The sequence below is a fragment of the Drosophila subobscura genome, chromosome U (assembly GCF_008121235.1).
Source record: "Drosophila subobscura isolate 14011-0131.10 chromosome U, UCBerk_Dsub_1.0, whole genome shotgun sequence".
NCBI lineage: Eukaryota > Metazoa > Arthropoda > Insecta > Diptera > Drosophilidae > Drosophila > Drosophila subobscura.
Genome location: NC_048534.1, coordinates 13,212,699 through 13,235,405, shown reverse-complemented (window position 1 = coordinate 13,235,405; position 22,707 = coordinate 13,212,699). Strand labels below are relative to the sequence as shown.

The following is a 22,707-nucleotide window of genomic DNA, read 5'->3' as shown; positions in this document are numbered from 1 at the left end:
ATTCGGATTTCTTCCACGGGCCTCGTGTTTAGTAACACTTCGAACGCTTGACGATCTCCACATGTGGGGAGAGTGCTGTGCCCGACGATCGCAGCAGCAGCAATTCAGCGTTTTCTGTTAGTTCTGTTTCTGTTTCTGGCTCTGTTTCTGTTCCCTATTTCCACAAATCCAGCGCAATTTTCATATGGGAATTCACGCTAATATCGACTTTTGTTCGGTTCCACAAAAATGTTAACTAAACAACCAAATTCTTAATGCTTATTTCGTTCGCAGTTTCGTGTGTGTTTTGAGATAGAGAGAGCGAAATACAGAGAGAGAGATTGCAAGAGTGAGACATATATAGTTTGTGCGTAGGACCAAAGGACCCATCGAAGATGTTACCCAGAGATCTACGGCATCTCTCGGGTCTGCTGGGAGCCGTGTATCTGCTGGTTGGCGTTGTGTCCTTTGCGGAGGCGGCAAAGGTAAGTGGCAACCCATGAATACCTCAAATGTATTCCTCAAGTAATCGAAATAATTATTTTAAAACGTTTGACAAAGGTCTGAAAATGGGGTTTCAAAATAGAAATCTTAATTTCCAGAGCAGCTCAAATTGTTAAACAGTTTTGTATTTACTGAATCGATTCGTTTTGAAGTGAGTCCAAAACTGTAAACTGCAGTGCCAGTGCTTATCAAACCAAAGCTTAATTCTAGGAAATATATGGACAGTGCTTGTAAAACTGCACGATTAGGAGAAACCAAACTTTATCATGCACAAGCGAGAAAATTGGGTCAGCTCTTCTCTTAATCACTGTGCGGCTACTGTTATTGTTATTATTTGCTTGTAACATTGCACTCGTCTCTCCCAGGCCTCCGCCCCCCTCATACTCGTACATTTCCGGCAGGCAGCTCGTGCAACTCTTTGCCTTCTGCAGATAAGTCTGAGGATCCAGTCTCTGGATGTGGGGGTCCAGGGGTCTGGGGTTTAATAGAGTCCAGCCACAATCGGGCATGGATTATGTCATCCATTTATTTATTATTTTTCGGCAAATAGTAGGGCGGAAAGGTTAGCGAGATCACACGTTGATAACCCCCCGTAATCTAAGTTAAGCTAGATTTTTGGCATTGCCCAATTGGATTTGCCATTGAACATTTCCGGTTGGCAATTAAAGTTTTATTTGAGTTTCGATTAATATTGTAATTAATCCCGTTAATGAAGCAAAGATTGTATAGATGGCAGTGGACAAGCCCAAGGAGCTCCCAGAAATATGCAACATTTTATTTAAATAAAATCTGAACCACTTGCACACAGGATTTAGGCCGGAAAACAGAAATTAAAAATAGAAAATGGAAATTGATAATGATTCAGCTGGTAATTAATTATTATAGAATTGCTTCCGTTTTCTTTTCGGACACTTTGTGTTGATAAACTGAATGATCTGCGTGGTTTTGTGGATGATCTCGCACATATTTCGTGATGAGAACTCAAGTGGAGCACATGCCATGAAGCCGGCGCCTTCTTCTCGATGGCATTCGAACCTTATCAAGCTTCGACTGGACTCGGCAGCTGCCCGCCGATCTACAAATTTAATTAGACATATTGCTATGTTGCCGACATTGACGCCATTGATAGCATGTTCCGCTGATTGCGACATGATTCGAAATCTAGAGTCGAATTCAGAAAATAGAACTAAGGCAATTGTCGCCAACACAACATTCATAGCCACAGGCACTAGCACTGGCACAGGCACAGCCACAGGCGCAGCCAAAGGCTATCGGCTGGGCCTGACTTTTGCCCAGTCCCCAAGTAGCCACTGGAAGTACATTCCCGTACATGTGTACATAATCGTATTGAGTGTACCTATTAAGATTCCGACAGTTCTGTGTAGCATTTTTCACTCGATTTGAAAAGGGTTTTGTCTTCTGGGCTCACGTGTTCGGCCCCGTAATGGGTTCAGTGCAGCTCGTTTGACAACTCCAGTAACTTGATTCGCACTTCTTTTCGCACTCGGTTACGTGGTCAATGCCATGGGCTCCCTCACCATACCTGGTGAGAGCGTCAAAGTCTTGTGGCTTAGAGGCCTGGAGCTCGAGCTGGAACTTAACCGCAAAACGCTAAGCAAAAAGTTGATTTTATTTGCTACTGTCGCTCGAGTTACTATCACCAAAAAGGGCATACGATTACTGTAATAAGGTTTAATCAAACACAAAGTAGGGGGAATCACATTTTTTAATAAGGCATCTGCCTAGCAGGCATTAAATGATATGTGTGAAAGTATAATCATTTTTCCATTTTTCAGCGAATATACAAAAACAATTAGTTTATTACTGAATCACTTAATTAATCCCCAATGGAAACACCTAATCTTAGAGTGTTTAACTTTTAGTTCAGGCCAAGCTTAACCTTTACAAGCACTTAGCCACAAGTGAGCAGAGACTCTAAAACTGTCCAACCAATCGGATTTTCAAGTAGTTGCCAGTAAATTACACATCCATTTCCTTTTCCGCCGAGTTCTTCTCTCTTCGCTTGCAGCAACCAAAGAGATCCAAAACATTTAAGAGTAGCAACACGCACGCAACAAGTGAGCGCACAGCAAGATGTATTTACACAAGGTGAGGCGCTCTCTTTGGACACTCACAAAAACACCACCAAAAGCATATCAGCGTACATCTCGAGAGCCGCTCTCTGGGAGTGGCTCACCTTCCAAGTGTCAGCACATTTCTTTTTGCCTGCACACATGCACATGGCATCCCATCACACTTGCAATTCGAACTGCGCCTGCGTCGACTGCAGCGCAGGCTGAGGCACATTCTATGAATGGATTTTGATAATTTGTCTTTATCAGCGGCGGCTGCGTGCCCTGAGCTAGCTCGCTCTTCTTTGCTTTAATAGCAGGGCAGCAGCAGCGCTCTCCATATATGTTTGTGTGTATGTGCAGTATATGGAAATTTTATTGCCGTATGTCGGGGCGTGTGAGTGCGCTGTTCGATCCCCGTTGCTGACAATTAGCTGCAGTTCAAGTGATCTGGTGAAGGGTTCTTAGCGGGAAGGAGAGGGAGAAGAGAGATGGCATGGAATACACGGCGGCAATCGTTTGACGTTCTGCAACATTTCCAATCGGAATTGAACGTTTTCGTTGTGTTGTTTGTTGATGCTTCTGTCTTTCATCTACCCCTCCTCTCTCTCTCTTCTCTCGATTACCCTTTCAACTGCTTTCCATTCATTCGATGCCAATGCTTTAGTTTCAAATGGTATTCGAGATTTGTTTATCCCTGGTCTGGGGATGTGAGGAATCTGGCGATCTGGGGATCTGACCCTTCGTCGCTACATAAATCACTGACCAGGGCAGACATAGCGGGGCCAGTGGCCAGTGCAAGTGGACCGCCCAAGAGCCCCAACAATGAGACGGCCTCTTCTTCGTCGATCTCTCCTTCTTCTCCATTTTCTAGATCATCTCATTCTTGCGCTCTTTTGTAAATGGAAGTTTATTTGCGTGCTTGAGCAGAATTGTTTGGCGAGTTGCATTTCAATTTGACTCAATTATTTATTTATCTGCAACTGAATGCGGAAATTATGCGAAGAGTCTCTTTGCGTGTGTGTGTGTACATGTGTGTGAGATACGAGCTGCTTGCCATACCCTTTCAGAAGGTTTATTGATGCGCAAATGTTTTTCCAACGAACCTGTGCAAATCGGATGCTCAAATTATGCTACTGGGCTCAGCATTTCAAGACAAAATTTAAACAAAATTAATTTATGCAAGGGTATGTAAAGATGCGGCCCCTTTTGCCTACTTGCATACAAGTGCATCTGTAAGACTAGCACTAGGTGATGGTTGCGGGGCAGGGAGGATGCTTGGACTGGCCACTTAGTAGCTGTAAATTGAAATGATTATTTATGGGAGGAGACAGATCTCGGGAAATTAGGTTATCAGTCATCTGTCTCATCGCCACAGCAGCCCGTTGTTCTCCTTTTGCCCGTTATCAGCTCTCCGCTGGCTTATGGAATTGATATTCATCAGACCAGATGAATTCCACATACATAGTACATACTCGCAAAATACTTGTATAGATAGCAATTTTTGTCCGCGACTGCGATTCCATTTAGAGCATCAAACATCTAGCGTCATGGCTAAAAATAAATATTCCTTAATTTGCCGAGCGACATTTCAAGTTAACTTTGCTCGGCTTTTTGCACAGTTTGGTTTTGATTTGACTGAATTATTGGCACTATATTGATTATATTGAAGAAATAAGCCAAAGGGTTAACGATGTGATGGGGTGCTTTTTGATTGAGAATAAAATGTAGGGGAAAGTGTTATGTATTGTGTTCAATTTAATGAGTTTCAGTAACTAATTGAAGCAAACAGCTTGGCATTGGTGCTACCAAAGCTTTCGTCTGAAAATATTATTACTTCATGCAGTAAAAAATCGCAGTAATTTTTCAACCCCATCTACATCCATATAAAATGTCTATTTGAATACAGTTGAAAGAGCACTGAAAAATTAAAGGACAAGCAGTTCATGTTGGCCATGTTGGTTAAGTGGACAAGCAGTACAGAAGTTAGGTGTAAAGTTCACTCAATTAATTTCAGCTTGTGCTTCCTTATCGCCGTTATATTGTGAATATTCAGTTTTGACAGCTCGCTGTCCATCCATTTCAATGTTAATTTGAGTGCACGGCAATTAGTTATCATCTGTCAGGCGTTTGTCTAAACAATTATGCGCAATGGTGCCATAACCGTGCACTGCACTCAAATTGCCAACTACTTGCCCTGACCCGGACTCTGCTCCGTCCCTCTGTGAGCGGAGTGCGTGGGTGTTCTCCACATGCACAGATCCACAGTCATATTTCGTACTCGTATCCATGTGCATGTGCAGATTTCTTCTTGACTTGACGCTTCGTCTTGTTGTTCATGATGTCAAAACGAAGGAAAATGATGTCATGCTGCAAGTGCGCTTGTCCAGATGTGCATTCATTATGCTCTCTGCTCTTCTGTGTCTGCATGTGTACGCAAGTGCAAGTATTTGTGTCTGTGTCTGTGGGGGCATGCTTTTTCATGTCAATCACACGCTGCTCATATGTTGCTCCATATACAATTTTTATATTGCTACCCTGTATTTATGAGCTGTGCAGGGGTTTCCTGTGTACGTCTGGTGATGCATCTTCGACTGATTTGACGAAACAACGTAATACTTTGTGTGGAATGGAAAATGGGGTTTCTCGATTGTAAGACCTGACTGTTAGTCAGACTCTTATCAATCATTTCCTAGTATGCAGCTCTTAAATTGAGGTCACCCAACAAGTTCTAGATTAATGCATTGCAAATCAAACTCTTATTCTGATCTCGAACCCCAGCGAAACCTTTACGTGGAATTCTCGGGTCGACTACCTCTTCAAGGCTCCTGCTTTCATTGTTGTATGCCGTTTTTCTAAACGTTTATGATGCACATTTTCCTCTGATTTGTTGCTGTTATTGTTTTTGCTTCAAGTTCTCACTCTATTTCGTGATGCACATTAAAAAATGCTGCTGTTGATTGATGGCGCGTGTTGTGTGACTTGGCAGCAATCTTGAATTGGGTCATTTGTGACGCGCATCGAACAGCAGCAGGATCGAGAATCCCTTCTCAGTCTCCATCATATCTAAGTCTTTCCCATGGCAACAATGAATCCACATTGATTGATGTCCGTCTCCAAGAGATAACCCCTTTGTCCGCTGCGAGGAAATGGCAACATAAGGAAATCAAAGCGAACATATACTACTCGTACATACATATATAAAATATAATTTAATGCCAAATTATAATGTATTAATTAAGAGGAGCCGCTTGTCGCGGGCTCAAGAATCTGTTCGGGCTTATCACCAGTGATTTATACTTGGGCATACTCGCAGCACATTTGTACATACATTTATACTAAGAGATGACATTCTTCTCATTATTAATACGAGTATGTTTTATTTTATTGTTTCTGTTTTTGTTTTTTTTGTATGCCACATCCGGGCAGGGCAGGCCACCAAGTTTGAGTGTGGCAAAGCGCAGATTATCGTACAGAGGCGATTCGTCCCTCGTTCGGATTCACTCTCTGTGTTCTGTGTTCTGTGGTTCTGTTCCACTCTAAGACATATTTCGCTGCGCTTTGCATTCCCTGAATAACTGCAGTTGATGTTTTTTGTAGGTATCGCTTACAGTTCAACGGAAACACAAAAAGTTTCCACCCGAGGACTGTCATTAGATACTCGCACTCAGGACACCAAACTGGTGTCGGGCCAATGGACTCGCACTGCTGTTTGCTCCACTCTTTACCTCTAAAATCTACTCGAGTCTCTTTGCTTATCCATGTTTGTGCTTCCAGCGAGTAGCGTGGGTGGGTGTGCCCAATTGTACATATGCCAGATGATCCATGTACATGGAGATGCTTATGGGGATATGGATCTGTGTGGAGGCCCCAGTTTGACCTTAAACTATGCATTTCGCTCATCTGATGCACAACTGTGTCTCGGTCTCCAGCTCGGAATATCGGCAACTGGGACAATTGGCTTAAACATGTGTAAATGCGCTTAAGTGCGCGCCACTGACACACATCTGCCGTGACTTAGCCTCTGCCTGTAAATGGGCTCGGGTATAACCTATCTGACAGATTTCTGTGGCACGTACAGTGGCGCAACTGGTAGCCTTCGAAGGGGTTCAGAGGGTGCCGACAAATAGTACTTAATTAAAAAAGTGGCCCTAGACTCTCAAAATCCTATCCTGCTATGGACAGAGGATACCCAACACCTGACCAACTTCTTTTGCACAGACACGCGTGCCCATTGAGGTATTTTATTTACATTTCTCAGGGAGAGTCTCAGGCAAAATATTCCCAGCTCGGGCCCTTGGCCACTGCCACTGTCTCCTTTGCTGACGTAGACGGAATCGAGCTTCTATATGTAAAATATAATGTATAAAGAATATGCAACAGTGGTGCAGTGTTGTTGGGGGGCAATCAAAGAGCTCTCATAGCTCTTGGCGCTACACCCTTCCCCAAGCTGAGTGCCCACGGTCTCTCCAGACCTGGTTACTCGACGACGCCACTTAGGTGGTGCGTTGTCTGGGTTGTGGCTGTGGCTGTGCCATCCCAAAAAGTACGAGCAAACTCGTATGTAGGTATGTCTGTACATATGCATGAGTGGTAGCCCATATAATCGTACCCATATAGATGGGTATACATATGTATGTACAATGCAGACAGACATGCAATATATTTGTGTTGCCTTGCCGAGTGTCAAGTTCAAGGAAATTGCACTGCTGTCACTTTTAAGCGTGTTACCGCAACAATTTTTATTTGCTTGATTTTATACATGCAAATATCTGTATATGTATGTCTTGAAAGAATTCCTTAAATTTCATATGTTGCAATTGATTGAATGAAATTTGAAGGTGTCTCCTTTGGTTATTTCGCTTTTACTTGGTTTCTTTTGCTGTCTTTTCAGTTGAAGGAATGTGTGAAACAAAAGACTTGAATGAAACTAAGAGCTGCACGTTTAATTTTCCCAAATTGTTAATTAAAGCAAAAGGGTTTGACTTGCCTGTCATAGAGCAAGACTTGGCTTAAATTTGCATCAAACTCTATTCGAAATGTAATGGTGGACACGGCATTCTGCTGTGGAAGCTGCTGATTCACGGCAATGGATATTTCTCACTGTTGGATTTCCCGAAATTGAGTGCAATTGTGCTTGGCAGCACTCACCCCAGATACTATTTGGATTTGTCTGTGCACCTGCAGATGCATTTGGTGGGGGAGTGGAAGTGGTGTTGGGGTTTTATTTTCGTTCACGGCGTATCTGCATTTTCTCGGATTTTTCATTTGTTCGTTCGCTCGAAACAACAACATCCATTGGTTCACCGCATTGAGTAGCATTTTTTTCGTTTTCGATTTTTTCGCTTTCCGTGTTGTTTACGCTTTGTGTTCTCGTTTTTTTTTTTTTTGTGGATTTCGATTTGGTGATGGGAATATTTAGTTAACAGATGGTTTGATCTCCTGCAAGCAGGTTGGGCTCTGGTTCTAGTTCTGGGAACTCGCGTGGAGGATGTCGCTCCCTCTCGCTGGGGCTTTGAACTTTCGGAGGGGATTCGTTTACAGCTGGAATGGAATCTCTATTAGTCATCTAAACAATTTTGAGGTTTAATGTAAATCATAATTTTCTTTGCCAAACATTTGACACAAATTTCTTTCAGGCAACAAACAATTTAAGAAACATTTTCGTATGCAAAAAAGAGAAAATGAAAAGCACAAAAAATGCCCCGAAACATGCGTGCAACATGTGTGCATTTCTAAAAGATTCGGATGGAGGCAAAATAAAAGAGAATTTTAGCTGAATGAAGGCGGGCAATAAATTTTGATTTTTAACCAAATGAAATTATGTCAATTCTATTAATACAATGGAAACTAAGGATGTTTACGCTGACATCAACGCAATGAGGAAGCCAACTATTCACTTGTTGCGTCTGGCTGGAAGGTGTTTCGCTTCAACCTACCTCAAAGACCGATTTCAAAGGGGATTTCGCAAAACCTGAAGCATTCCAGATCGTTGATTTTTACCAAAAACTGCAGCGTGCTTTAGTTGTTTATAAATAAAATGCACATTAAGTGGGTTAAAAGTGCGATATGCAGCTGGAGGCGAAGGCTCCTCCAGCCTCCTCCAGCACCTGCCCTGCTGCAGTGCGGGCTCCAATGAGCGTGATCTATGCACTCGCTCAATTGACTAAGCAGCCGTACGGACACTCGTCTTACACACATGCATATGTACACACATACATACACATACAGAAGATTATCTCATTGCAAGCGGAAATACAACAATTAAGGCTGAGAGTGGAGGAACACGTCTCAGTTGCACCCGCACTCATTCCAATGGGTTTAATTATCATCGCTATTAATTTTTCTAATGTTAGACAAACTTTTTTCACCTACTTTAAAGCTGAGAGATTTCTCGGAATACCTAGCCGCAATATATTTGCACCGTAATTGATCAATGCAAAATCAATGAAAGATTACGAGTAAAAAGAAAGAATATTCCTTAATAAAAAAACGAAGAACTAAACATTTCTATTCTCATTCTGGGAACAGGATAGCTAGGTTATAGGAAATTCATTTAGAATTTCAATCTTGTTTGTAGATTAAATTATATTTTGGTTGGAGAGGTTTGCTGGACACCCTTGACAGTCACTAGCGAAACTTTGAAGCTGTGCTATCTACGAGTAGTGAGGAAAACTCTTAAGAATCTCCTGCAACATACTGAATGTTCTCGCTGATCAAGAATCTATTGGCATCTGCCATCTACTCGGTCCAATGGAGAGCATAATATTAATAATATCGTAAATTTTTCTAAGCAATAAACTAGAAACACTTTGCCATAACAAATAGCGAATGAATTGATGCTGACATCTTTGATTCCACAAATCAAAACTTCTAATCAGAGACAATCAAGACCGTTCTTGAAGTATTCAAACCCAATTCGAGTCGAATGTTGGACTTTACAATTCTCAAATTACTTATTCCAGGAATGCAACACAACGCTATGTGACTGCAAGGGCATCAAGGGACGCATGGGAGCCATTGGACCGGCAGGTGTGCCCGGTATGGAGGGTCCGCCCGGAGACACCGGACCATTTGGACCGCCCGGTCCACTCGGAGAGAAGGGTGATGTGGGCGAGTACGGCGAAGTTGGCGAGAAGGGACATCGGGTGAGTCTATTATAGCTTTTACTCCTAAAATTATCAAATATTAACATATTTGAATGTATAGGGAGACGTTGGTCCGCACGGACAAACAGGTTACCCAGGCGCAAGGGTAAGTATTCCAAGCTGGGATGATGGGCTGATGAATGTGCATCTAATGGATGTTGGTCTATCCTTTAGGGTCCCCATGGCGAAGACGGCACGGCCGGACCCCGCGGCATTGACGGCTGCGACGGTCGTCCGGGCCAGCAGGGCATTGCCGGACCACCCGGAGACAACGGCCTGCGTGGACCCATGGGCAAGCAAGGCGTCAATGGTGCTCCCGGTGACGCTGGCGAAGGTGGCATCAACTCCAAAGGCACCAAGGGCAGTCGCGGTGACCACGGGCCGGCTGGAAGCGACGGCCCGCCTGGTTTCGAAGGCGATCGCGGTCAGAAGGGAGACACAGGCTTCGCCGGCATCACGGGCGAGAAGGGAGACCAGGGACCCGAGGGATTCAAGGGTGAGACGGGCGAGCCATCGGACCTGCCCTACACTCTGCAGGGTCTTCCCGGCCTCAAGGGTGAGCCTGGCGAGGGTGAGCCCGGCGCCTTGATCTACGACGACTCACTAAAGGGCTACAAGGGATACATTGGTGAGCCCGGTGATGCGGGCCCGAAAGGACCCTCTGGCGAGCAGGGCCTGTACGGACGCGCTGGTCTGCCCGGTGGCAGAGGCGACACCGGTGAGCCCGGCGAACGTGGCAAGCCCGGAAAAGATGGCGAGGCTGGTGTGCCCGGCGACAAGGGCGCTAAAGGTGCTCCCGGCTACAACGGTGAGGACGGACTCGACGGCCCCAAGGGAGAAATTGGCGAGGATGGTTTCGACGGCATGCCTGGTATTCAAGGACTTCCCGGACCGCCGGGTATCTACGACCCCAGCTTAAGTCAGTCCTTGCCCGGACCCATTGGTCCCCAGGGTGACATCGGACCCGTGGGCAATCCTGGCCTCAACGGAGTTCCCGGCAAGCCTGGTCGACGTGGTCCCCCTGGCCCGTCCGGCTCTCCCGGAGAGCAAGGTTTGAGTGGCAACCGAGGACCGCCCGGCCGCAGTGTCAAGGGCGAAGAAGGTGACTACGGCTTCATAGGACCTCCCGGACAGCAGGGACCAGCTGGCGACGCTGGGCCTCCCGGCCGTATTGGTATCCGTGGTGATCCTGGCTTCAATATTCAGGGCCTCAAAGGTCAAGCCGGATTAAATGGTCTGCCCGGAGTCGATGGCTATCGCGGCGAACGCGGCGAGGTAGGATTACCCGGTGACAAGGGCTTGCCCGGAGTTGGCTACAACATTGTGGGACCACCCGGCTCCCAGGGACCCCCTGGAATACGGGGTCGTCCAGGTGACGACGGCCTCCCCGGTTTCCGTGGATGGATCGGCGACAAGGGCATACGTGGCGACGACTGCGGAATCTGTAATGCCGGACCACGTGGACCACGAGGACACGAGGGCGACACTGGATACCCGGGCCAGCATGGAGATCGAGGCCTCATCGGTATAACTGGGGCCCGTGGAGCCAAGGGCATACAGGGAAGACCAGGAAAGCCTGGATTCAAGGGTATTCGTGGCACACAAGGCAGCCCCGGAGAGCCCGGCCAGACAGGACGGTCTGGTCCCGACGGTTTGATCACAGAAATCGGTAGTCGAAGGGAAGCCGAGCGTGGCGACGATGGCGATTATGGCCGCCGCGGCGACCAGGGCTTGGAAGGCGACAAGGGTCTGCCCGGCTTCCATGGTGCATTCGGTGCCCGAGGAGAGCCTGGACAGCGCGGTGACTACGGTGATGCGGGACGTCCTGGAGTCGATGGACGCCCCGGTCGTCCTGGCCGAAACGGAAAGCCTGGCCTTCAGCCAAACACCCCAAAAATATACCTGGTCGGAGAGCCCGGCTACAATGGACGCCGCGGAGATCGTGGAGATGAGGGCAGCCGCGGCCTGAAGGGCGACAAGGGTGAGCCGCATCCCGGTGAGATCTACGACAACAGAGGCGAACCTGGAGAGCTTGGCGAACCAGGACTTCCCGGCTTCCGTGGACCAAAGGGCGAGATGGGAGAGCCTGGCCTAGCTGGTGAAGTTGGAGATGTCGGCCCGGTAGGTGACACCATTGAGGGACCCATTGGAGCCAAGGGCTATCCTGGCTTAACGGGCGACTACGGACTCCATGGAGCGCCTGGTCTACCTGGCCTTGAGGGTGCGCCTGGCCTTGACGGTGTGCTCGGCTACAAGGGACAGCGCGGAGAGCCCGGCCCGTATATTCTTCCCGGTGATATAGGCATACCTGGACGAGCAGGCATCGACGGGTTGCCAGGTGACGATGGCCCGCCTGGACCTTACGGACCACCCGGCATAAGTGGACGCAAAGGAGCTAAGGGTGAAACGGGCCCGGCCGGGGCTACCGGATTCACAGGACTTCCCGGAAACAAAGGCCAGCGCGGTGACTACGTTCAAGGTCCGACCGGACCCAAAGGTCAACCTGGTCGTACCGGTCGACTGGCAGCGCACGGCGTCAAAGGACAAAAGGGCGACGTTGGCTACTCTGGACAGAGTGGTCAGAATGGAGCCAAGGGCAACATTGGCTATTCTGGCAACCGCGGTGCTCTCGGCAATCCTGGACCCCAAGGCGTGCCTGGTAGTGCAGGTATTGGCGGACTTCCGGGTATGATTGGTGACATGGGAGATCGTGGCGACATCGGCTTCGATGGTCGTCCTGGCGACATTGGCCCTCGTGGATCCGTTGGAGACATGGGACTGAAAGGTGAGTGCGCCTTGGGCAAGGGGCCACAAATATTTCGACGTTAACTTTGCTTCCTCCTTTTAGGTGTAACTGGTGATGAGGGAAAGTTCGGTTATCCTGGCGCCAGCGGCTTACCTGGCCGGAAGGGAGAACAGGGCGACCGTGGCTTCCCCGGAAGGGAGGGTGCCAAGGGCGTGGCCTCCTACAGCGGCATCAAGGGCGACGGAGGAGAGCCCGGTTGGACTGGTCCACCTGGTTACAAGGGTGCCGCCGGCTCGAAGGGAGTGCGAGGATCTATCGGCGACTCTCCGGTTGCAGTCGATGGAAACTTGGGCCGTAAGGGTGAGGCTGGCAATCCGGGATACAACGGACTGCCTGGTCTGTACGGACAGAAAGGTGTTCGCGGTGATCGTGGCTTCAGCGGAATGCCGGGCCAACAAGGACAAGACGGCGAACAAGGATTCCCCGGCTACCGTGGTCGCAATGGAGCTCCCGGCCCCAAGGGATCGCTTGGAGAAAGAGGTCCCAATGGTTCCCTAGGTCCACAAGGAGAGAAAGGCGACGATGGCTACCCGGGCCAAATGGGACAGATCGGAGACCAGGGTCGTCAGGGTGAACCAGGTCTTACTGGACCACAGGGACAGACTGGAGACGAAGGTGAGCTCGGCTATCCCGGACGACTTGAGGGACTCGGCGACCGCTACCTATACCGTGGCTTGCCCGGATCACGCGGCATTCAAGGCGAGCAGGGACAGAAAGGAGAGCAGGGCCTGATTGGATATTATGGCGCCCCAGGTGCGAAGGGATTCGTGGGTGACATTGGTCTTGCTGGCCTGTCCGGAATGGATGGCCTTCCTGGAGATAATGGATTGCCTGGTGACAAGGGTCTGAGAGGTCCACCCGGATTGGCCCTTACAGCGGAACGCGGCGATGACGGTGTCATGGGATACGATGGACTGCCCGGACGTCCGGGCCGCATGGGTCAGAAGGGAGCACCTGGCGAGCAGGGCGAGTATGGCCTGAACGGTGATATTGGACACCGTGGTCCCGAGATCCAGGGCCCGCCCGGTGCCCGAGGTGATGTCGGCTACCCAGGAGCTCCAGGACGCAATGGTCAGTACGGCCAGACCGGTGAGAAGGGCGAGCGCGGAAACACTGGACGTCAGGGAAATGTCGGCGAGGCTGGATTTGCCATCCATGGCCGTCAAGGTGACATTGGTGATGTGGGCTTCCAAGGAGCACCCGGACGTGATGGCGCCAAGGGAGAGAGAGGTTTCCAGGGCCAACCTGGCCGCTACGGAATTGTGGGTGCGCCCGGACCACGTGGCCTTACAGGCGATGCTGGCTGGAGTGGCATTGACGGAATGGACGGACTCTTCGGCAGGAAGGGTGAAGCGGGCGATACCTACTCGTACGTCCATGCCCAGAAAGGAGATCGTGGCGAGCCCGGTCTGGACGGTTTCAAGGGTGAGCAAGGCGATGAGGGCCGGCCAGGCCTGGAAGGCCTCTACGGTCTGCAAGGTATAGCCGGCTATCATGGTGATCAGGGTGAGATGGGCTACGCCGGCGCCGATGGACCACCGGGACCACGCGGCGACATCGGTGAGATTGGCCTGACGGGACGTCCTGGACTCCGTGGTCAACCGGGTCCCCCTGGTGACCCAGCTCCTCCGCCACCGAAGCCCAAGAGCCGCGGCTTCATATTCACGCGTCACTCGCAATCGGTGGTTGTGCCCCGGTGCCCGGCAAACACCAACATGCTGTGGGAGGGCTACTCCTTGTCCGGCAACGTGGCCGCCAGTCGGGCCGTCGGCCAGGACTTGGGCCAGTCCGGATCCTGCCTAATGCGCTTCACCACAATGCCCTACATGCTCTGCGACCTGAATAATGTCTGCAACTATGCGCAGAACAACGACGACAGTCTCTGGCTGTCCACTGCCGAGCAGATGCCCATGACCATGACACCCATACAGTCCAGGGATCTCATGAAATATATCTCCCGGTGAGTGCTTCTCAACACTTTGAGCTTACCTTAAGCTTACCTATCTAATCCCGGCCCTTTCCCCATTCAGATGCGTTGTGTGCGAGACATCGACCAGGATCATTGCCCTGCACTCTCAGTCCATGTCCATACCGAACTGCCCTGGCGGCTGGGAGGAAATGTGGACCGGTTTCAGCTACTATATGGTATGTAGCCCCTCTGATTCAATGGGGGAGTGGAATGCATAGCTTGAATCTCCTTTTTGCAGACCACCATGGACAACACTGGAGGCATTGGCCAGAACCTGGTCTCACCTGGCTCCTGTTTGGAGGAGTTCCGTGCCAATCCTGTCATTGAGTGCCACGGACATGGACGCTGCAACTACTACGACGCTCTGGCCTCCTTCTGGCTGGCGGTCATCGAGGAGCAAGACCAGTTTGCACAGCCACGTCAGCTGACCCTCAAGTCGGATCCGACCAGCAAGATTAGCAGGTGAGTTCCAGTGAATTCAGGTAATTGATTCGATATTAACTGTACCAAATTTTGACTCATTCCAGGTGCACGGTCTGTCGTCGTCGCAGCGATAGCTATGTGACCCGAACGACATCCACCTCCTCGTGGTCTTCGTCATCTGGAGCCGGTTCAAGAACCGGTTCAGCAGGAGCATCGCGATCGGGATGGGGAACTGGATCAGGAACTGGATCTAGCTCTGGCTCAGGCTCAGGATGGTCCACCGGATCAGGAACTGGAACTGGCTCTGGCTCTGGCTCAGGATGGGCTACCGGATCAGGAACTGGAACTGGCTCTGGCTCTGGCTCAAGATGGGCCACCGGATCGGGATCTGAACCTGGTACTGGATATAGATCGGGTCCAGGTTCATCCTGGTCTTCGGGCTCTCCGACCAGCTGGTCAGGTGGTTCATCAGTGCCCGACTATCGGTCTGGACCAATCCCACAACCACAGGTGCCGCCACCGGCCAACATCTACAACGTGAGGTACAACAACCGTCGCCCGAACAACAGCCAACAGCAAAGCTTCAGCAACCAGTACGCCCCGCACGGCAATCCACGACAGTACCGTCGGCGTCCGCGTGAGGACACAACCGCACCCTAAACAGCAGGCCGCAGTTCGAGAACAGTTTACGTACTAAGTAGCAGTTAAATTTCGTTTTAAGTTTATTGCCATCAATCCGATGCTTCTGTTAATCAACCAACCACGAGCAGTGCCATCTTTTGTCGAGTATCCTCTGAGGAGTTGTGTAATCTAATTACGTGGACAAACCATAATAATACTTATACCAAGAACCAAACGAAACAACCAAAAAGAAACGAAAGAGAAGAGACGAGAACATAATTTCCACTGCCCCTCGACTTGCCATTAAATGATCCATCTGCAAACTTTGTAGGAAATATTCTAACTATAACAAAAACCAAAAATAAAACCCAGTTTTTTGATAAATAAAATGTACACAACATAAAACCAATGCAAACAAAATGTTTAAGACCCGTTCGCAGACCCTTCTTAACTGTATTCTAATACTAGTTACTAAATTGCATTCATCATAGCATACATAAAGTATGGTGAGCCTTCTCGTTTAGTGGATTCAAACCCAATCAAGGCATAAAAACACAAATCACTAATTTTGGTCTGAATCTGTCGGTGTATTTATGTATTACAATTTGAAAAAGATTATACATCAACGCAAGCACATACATATGTAACTATGTTTGCTCCCCCACTAACAAGTAATGATACACATTTTCATAAGGACTATAAGCAAGGTACATACTACTTTTCACACACGTTTCGTCAATATGTACCCCGAACCCGACCCGGCTGTGGTGTATGCTGTCAAAATTATTGAACTCTCTCACAACAGAGTGATGCGACACAATGTGTGTTTACAAACACTCGCACGATAATCAATTGAACGGACTACCGTCGAAGCGAACGACAGAGTTAAAGAAGTAGTAGTACATACATAGGTTTACGTTAAGGTGAAACAAAGATATAACTATTTATGTTAATTCAAGACTGGAGCCTTAGTTTGGGGTATAGTCATCAGTCAGAGCAAGAACTTGCATTTGACACGCTCGTTCACTTCTTTTGATGTAGTTCTGCTCCTCCTGTCCCTGGGCTGAAGAGGCTCTTATTATTTAACAAAGTCAGGATTCTCCTGAACTTTCTCGGTGAACTGCAGCTGGTTGTCGATGATTTGGAAAAGCACCTCGGGGGCCGGAAAGCGGCCCGTCTGAATTTTCGACCACACCGGCACATCGTTCAGCGTTATCTCGAAGGCACCCGACGACACGAGCTGTCCCTCGAGCATGTTGCCAAGAAAGAATATCATCATGCAGGCGTATATTTTATTCGCCTGCAGGTGGCCCCACCAGCTGGGCGTGTTGAGTCCCAGAAAGGTGAAGGGACTGACGGCGCTCACCACCGACACGATAATCAGAATCTTCAGCGCGAATATGATCTTTGACAGGTAGTAATTCATGCCCGGCGGATCGTAGTTGGCCCCGTGCACCTGCATTTGTGGATACTTCTCGCCGAGAATGCCCACGTAGTCCTCGAAGGCCTTGCGGTAGCCACACGAGTAGCTGAAAAGAAAAGAAAATACACCGTCAGCGTTATCAATCGCGCGCACGTATTTATGTTAATTGCCCACCCTACCAGTAAAGAAAAGTCATCGTCGGCGCAACGTTCTGACCGAATTTAGTTGCCGGTATTTCCTTGCCTTCCTCGGTGGCCAGCGCGTAGCAAGCACATAGACAGAGGACCAGAAGCGCCACATTTCTTCCATTCAAACTGTCCATTTTCGTTGTTTTCCTAAGTTTTTTTTTCCAAATCTGAATATAATATTTGCCAGTGTTGGATGTTGGATCGGATGTTATAAATGTATTGCTCTAGGAAAATATCGATATATTTTTTTGTTGATGTCGATTGTTGAAACACAATTTTTTTTTTTCAAACATCATTAAATCAGATAAATCGGTGTATTTTGTGACTACTACAGTTTGAAATATTTTCCCTGACTTTTAGGGAAATAGTTATTTCGATAGTTGTAATCAATTTTTTTTCCAAAACCATACGATTTTAGTGCATTGGATAATCACAACGAGGTGGGTTTATATATCGTTTTAGAAACGATTAAGTATCGCGTCTCCTCTACTATCCAAGCAAGGTGTGTGACCTAGAGCGGGGGCATGCGCTACCGTGACTGCCACGGCCATATATATTTATTTTTCCAATATTCGCAAATTGCCGCTCTTTTGACAAAGTAAATGCTTGAAACATGGTAAATGTTATGAAAGGAGTGCTTGTGGAATGGTAAAGTAGCGACAATATCCGTCTGACTGGAAATATTTGACAATGTTTTGTTTTCAGTGATCCTGCTATGAAACAATTCCTGCTGCATTTGGACGAGAAGCTGGCATTGGGTCGCAAATTCATAATTCAAGATTTGGACGAGAGTCACCTATTCATCTCCACGGACATTGTGGAAGTGCTTCAGGCGCGTGTCGACGATTTAATGGACCGCATCAGTTTTCCCCTGCACGACAAAGACGCCTAAACTACAATTTTGCCAATAGAGACCCCCGCTTGTCGCCCTCGACCCCCACCAATCAATTCCAATTCCAAACTGTAAATTTTGCCATGACGGGCCGAGAGTCGAATCGCATTAAGGATGCAGAGAAGAAACGTGTGCTGGATGCTGCCGCACGGCAGAGGCGCGCCCGCAAAGCGCTCGAAGCACTGGAGCAGGACAACTTCCACGATGACCCACACGCCGATCTGGTCATGTCCAAGAAGCTGCCTAAATTCCAGGACAGTGTCAAGAACGCCAAGGAGAAGAAGGGCAAGCGCAAAGGAGCCGAATACTTCAGGGCCAAATACCGCAAAAACTTTCAGCAGCTCCTCGAGGAAGACAAACAAAAGCCCAATTATGAGAGTGCAGCAGCGCCGGCTCCTAATAAGCCAGTGCGCCACTTCTGTGCGGTCTGCGGAAACTTCTCGCAATACTCTTGCACAGCCTGTGGGACGCGCTACTGCCGGGTGAAGTGCCTGCGCACGCACCAGGACACTCGCTGTCTCAAGTGGACCGCATAAAACACCAAGTGGTTGTAATATTAGTACCGTACCTAAACTAATGCTAGTATAGATTGTAGATATAAACATTGTACATGGAAAAATAGTCAGTTCCCATTAAATCCAAGGAACCTATGTTCCAGCGGCCGGTCTCTATTAATTTTGCAGTCTATTCGAGTTAATTCTGTTAAAACATGTAATCCTCTATCCTTGGGACGTTTCTACTATTACAATCCAACTACCCATAACAATTATCAAAAGCTGTATTTATCGTTGCTTCTATGCTTATTTCAAATCTTTATAGCTTTCATATTGGTACTATTATTTTGGCCGGAGCTGTATAAATATCTTCGGTATATTTTAGAGGGTCATGCGGTATATTTGTACCCAAAGTACTCATAGATGCGCGCTAATTCGAGCATGAGACGGTATTTTTCTGAGGTATATTTGTGCATATTGCGGGTCGAAAGCGTCCAATTGGATTTTAATAATTCCATTACCATTAAAACTGGGAAAAATACCATACCGTTTTATAACAATTGGAACTTGCCAATTCACACTTTACCACAGTTTGAATTAAACAAAAAACTGGACTATAAAAAAACTTGTGTACACAAAAGACAAGCGCGCAGTCAACAAATTTTTTTCACCCTGGTCGGTTGTGTTGCGGACATCTATTCAAATAATCGTTTTAGCAACATTTTCAAACGCAAGTCCGCAGCATTTTAAACAAATTTCAAAGTGTAACCAAACAAAGACAAAAGTCTTCCCTTCTTTCCACTATACGAAAGTTAAGGTACCAGCCGGAATCAGCTGTAACACGGATTTTGTGTTTTATGCGCGAGTGTGTTTGTGTGTATTCGTGAGTCCCATCAGAACAAGGATATCTGCGAAAAGTCATTTCTGCCGAAAAACGCATTCGAACGAGCGACCCCAAAGATGGACTTCAACTTTGCAGACCTGAAGAAGGAGGCCGCGGCCACCAGCGAGGACATTTTTAACAAGGCCACGCAGAAGGCTGGCCAGGCCTACGAGGACCTGGTGGGCGGGGACAGGGATGGCGGCGACGCTGGCAACGTCAGCAGCGGCGCGCAGGACGACAATGCGCACACCGAGCACTACTTCGCCAACGAGCAGAAGAACCTGGACTTTGGTGACCCTCAGGCCTTTGTCCAACGCATGTCCGCCGGGGCCAAGGAGGCGCAGGAGCAGCTTGACGCCAAGTTTGCCCAGAAGACGGAAGAATTCGACGATTTTCTCAAGGATGCCGGCCACAGTGCCAAGCAGGGCATCAGCGATCTGACCAGCGACTTCATGAACGCCGAGAGAGGATTCTTTGGTGGGGCCCCAGCTGCTCCCGCATCGGCACCAGCTGCACCTGCAGCTGCAGTGGCTCCTGCTACGGAAATCGCTCCCAAGACTACAGCTCCACAAGCATTTGTCCATGAGGAGGACTTGCTGGGCAGCTTCGGTGAGAAGCCTGCCGCACCACTCCAACCCTTCGAGCCCACGGCTCCGGCGAAAACCAGTTTCTATGACGATGATGACTTCCTGGGCAGGCCAGCTGCTCCGCTGACCACCGCCACAGCCAGCGCCACCGTGGGTAACCAGGACTCCGATACAGAGTCGCCGTCCGTTTCGTACACACCGTCGCCGGCCAAGAAGCCCATTGTGGATGCTCTCAAGGAGCAGGACAACGAGAAGTTCATCTCCTCCGAGGATTTGCTGAGCGATTTCCGGGAGGAGCGCACAGTCACCCCGCCCGTGGTGGTTCCTCCTCCAGTGCCACCCCACGCTGTGACCCCCGCTCCAGCAGCAGCACCAGCACCTGTCCCGGTTCCAGCATCTGTGTCAGCAGCTGCTCTGGTAACCGATCTGGACGACGAGGAGGACTTCAAGTCCAGTGTAACAGTTGCGCCCAAAGCAGAACCGAAACCGGAGCCGCCCAAGCCCGTTGTCGTACCCACACCCAAAGTGGAGACGCCCAAGCCCAGGCCGGCACCAGCTGTGCCCACACCGGCATCGAAGTCGCAGCCTCAGCCAAAGATTGTGTCCGTGGAGGAGATCTTCTACAAATATGGACTGGGTAAGTGTCAGCACCAATTGAAACTTTCATGCAGTTCGATTTTCCATGTTCGAATTAGTTACGTAGAAAATTTCGTTGTTTTGTCGTTGTTTTTTTTGTATCCTGCGACCGCACCTTGCATCCCAGTTGGCACCTGCCCTCGTCTCCTCCTCCTCTCCTTTGTGCGTTTTGTTAGTCATTCGCCGCTCTCTTTGCGGCTTTGGCTTTTGGCGTGTTATTCTCTCCCCGTTCACTTTGCTCATGATGTCATCGCCACAGAGTGTTCTCGTGTTAAAAAAGTTTTATATCGCGACGCAAAGTTATTTGATAGCAAAGATTCCCACTGGAGTGTGAGTGGATAATGTGCAATTACTCTCTCTGGGCTAATCTCTGTCTGCCTGGGAGCAGCTTCATCCCCTCCGACCTTCCCATCGACGATCGTCATCGGTTGGCGCGTGATTCATGCACATTCAATGATACATATATTTTATATTTATGTATAAGTACACATAGAAATTGTGGATCGGAGTCGGCAGTTGCTATCCCCGAACAAAAATGATACAAATACGACTTAAATGATATACGATGATATTTTTTTTTGTTAATGCGCCAACAAATCTTTAAAATTACACATCAAATTCAGGGAAAAAAACGATTCTGCTCTACTCTGCAGCCGTTCAATCAATAAAAGTTAAATAAATGTGATCACCTTTGTTGTCTGATACTATTAGTTCAGTACCTGAGTGTGCAGTTAGTAGAGTTAGTCTTCAGTAGTATAAATATATGTATAAATGTAGATTTTCCACAATTAATCCTGTAAATCATTAGAACAACCGGCAAATACCGGCTTTTATATTAACTTATAACATTAAAAATCCCCTGGTATGAAAACTCTCGCAAATAGTTTCACAATTTTCTAGATATTCCACCGGCATGAATCAGCTGCTTTGTGGGACAGTCATGTATGTACATATATGTATGTATGCATACCCGACCCCTCCTCCACCTACATTCACCTCTTTAAATGCTCGTCTCCCGCTCTCTGCGTTCATTGACGTATGCCCGCTCATATTTCACATTATTTAAGTGTTTTTTTTTATTGTTTTAGTTTGTGTATTACGCTTTGGCTTTTTGCTGTCCATTAAAGCAATTTGCGGCACTCGCAGCTCAACAGAAAACTCTGCTAATATTTAGTAATATTTTTCAACCGCCATTCGTGCTCCCTCTTGACCAATTTGGACACTGGATAATCCAATTTTCCACATTCAAGTCTTTGCCCATCGATCCCACTCATAGGCCGCTCGATTTCCTCTTTTCAGTGCGCCTCACTGCGCAAATACATACAAATGTACATATGTACATACTACAGAAAAACATTTTTCCAATTAGTAATTTCCATCGACGCCTGGGGCTCTGCCTCAATCTGGCTGCAGTCTGTGCATTGCATCCCTTTTGTGGAATGATTATGCGGCTATTTTTATTACAATTTAAAGGCATAGTATGTACAATGTGAAATGCTTTTGCTCTTTTGTCTTCTCTTTTCTCATCCCCCCACTTATTTAGCTTTTTCTTTTGTTTTCCAATTTGCCATGGATTTCGTTTGCGATTTGGATTTATTTGCATACCCAGTACTTGTGGTGCGCAAGGGCGTATTGTAATCGATTAGACTATTGCAACAGCCAATTCTAATACATATTCTTTCTCAGGATAGGACATTGTCGATACATTTATTTTGAGAAAAGCATTCCCCACCCAATTTTAGGACAATAAAATAATTCAGATTGGCTACATATCGCAGTGATAACAATTTTATGTAATGGGTATCGTATGGTGCGTTACCAGTAATAAGCTTTTACATGTTCCCTTTGTTTCCTCCCCACCCCATTCTGTGACTGCAGTTTGACTGAAGCTTAGCATCCACTCGCTCACTCTCTGCTGTTCTTCGTTCACCTTATCTTCTCTGCTCTATCGTCGCATTGTGCTTAACTGTAGTTCACTGCCACATCCCCGTCCATTCTTTTCCACGCATGTGGTACTATATACGCGTAATCTTTAGTAATATTCCAGTCCCAGACGGCATCAGCTTTAATTCGTTTTCTTTG

General features: G+C 47.8%; 5 protein-coding genes across 7 annotated transcripts in view; 4 read left to right on the top strand and 1 right to left on the bottom strand.

The window, feature by feature from the left end:
• The first annotated feature begins 14 nt into the window (after positions 1-14).
• On the top strand, positions 15-15,861 carry LOC117902211 (collagen alpha-3(IV) chain). 2 transcript variants are annotated; one of them, XM_034813431.1, is made up of 9 exons: positions 15-116; positions 274-464; positions 9,521-9,703; positions 9,765-9,809; positions 9,878-10,073; positions 13,209-14,469; positions 14,540-14,654; positions 14,717-14,940; positions 15,006-15,861. In XM_034813431.1, exons 2-9 carry the CDS (start codon positions 375-377, stop codon positions 15,559-15,561), a joined length of 2,670 nt encoding a protein of 889 aa, XP_034669322.1. In that variant the 5' UTR covers positions 15-116; positions 274-374; the 3' UTR covers positions 15,562-15,861. The 2 variants fall into 2 exon arrangements, with proteins under 2 accessions (XP_034669322.1, XP_034669321.1); XM_034813430.1 differs by having other exon boundaries at positions 9,878-12,488; positions 12,552-14,469.
• A 578-nt stretch (positions 15,862-16,439) lies between these two features.
• On the bottom strand, positions 16,440-17,339 carry LOC117902226 (thioredoxin reductase-like selenoprotein T homolog CG3887). The gene is made up of 2 exons (XM_034813459.1): positions 17,125-17,339; positions 16,440-17,051 (listed from the first exon to the last, which is right to left on the bottom strand). Exons 1-2 carry the CDS (start codon positions 17,265-17,267, stop codon positions 16,601-16,603), a joined length of 594 nt encoding a protein of 197 aa, XP_034669350.1. The 5' UTR covers positions 17,268-17,339; the 3' UTR covers positions 16,440-16,600.
• Positions 17,340-17,621: 282 nt separating this feature from the next.
• Positions 17,622-18,054, top strand: LOC117902230 (general transcription factor IIH subunit 5). Its single transcript, XM_034813464.1, has 2 exons — positions 17,622-17,781; positions 17,839-18,054. The coding sequence occupies exons 1-2, from the start codon at positions 17,747-17,749 to the stop codon at positions 18,023-18,025; spliced, it is 222 nt and encodes a 73-aa protein (XP_034669355.1). The 5' UTR covers positions 17,622-17,746; the 3' UTR covers positions 18,026-18,054.
• Positions 18,055-18,071: 17 nt separating this feature from the next.
• On the top strand, positions 18,072-18,705 carry LOC117902229 (zinc finger HIT domain-containing protein 1). Its single transcript, XM_034813463.1, has one exon. The coding sequence runs from the start codon at positions 18,109-18,111 to the stop codon at positions 18,559-18,561; it is 453 nt and encodes a 150-aa protein (XP_034669354.1). The 5' UTR covers positions 18,072-18,108; the 3' UTR covers positions 18,562-18,705.
• Positions 18,706-19,220: 515 nt separating this feature from the next.
• The window catches only part of LOC117902216 (reticulon-1-A), a 16,794-nt gene continuing 13,307 nt past the window's right edge, over positions 19,221-22,707 (top strand). The window contains exon 1 of one of the 2 annotated variants that reach the window (XM_034813442.1): positions 19,221-20,626. In XM_034813442.1, the coding sequence (XP_034669333.1) occupies positions 19,480-20,626 (1,147 nt within the window). In that variant the 5' untranslated portion in view covers positions 19,221-19,479. The remainder of the gene's footprint in view (positions 20,627-22,707) is intronic. The other variant, XM_034813443.1, reaches the window with a different exon arrangement.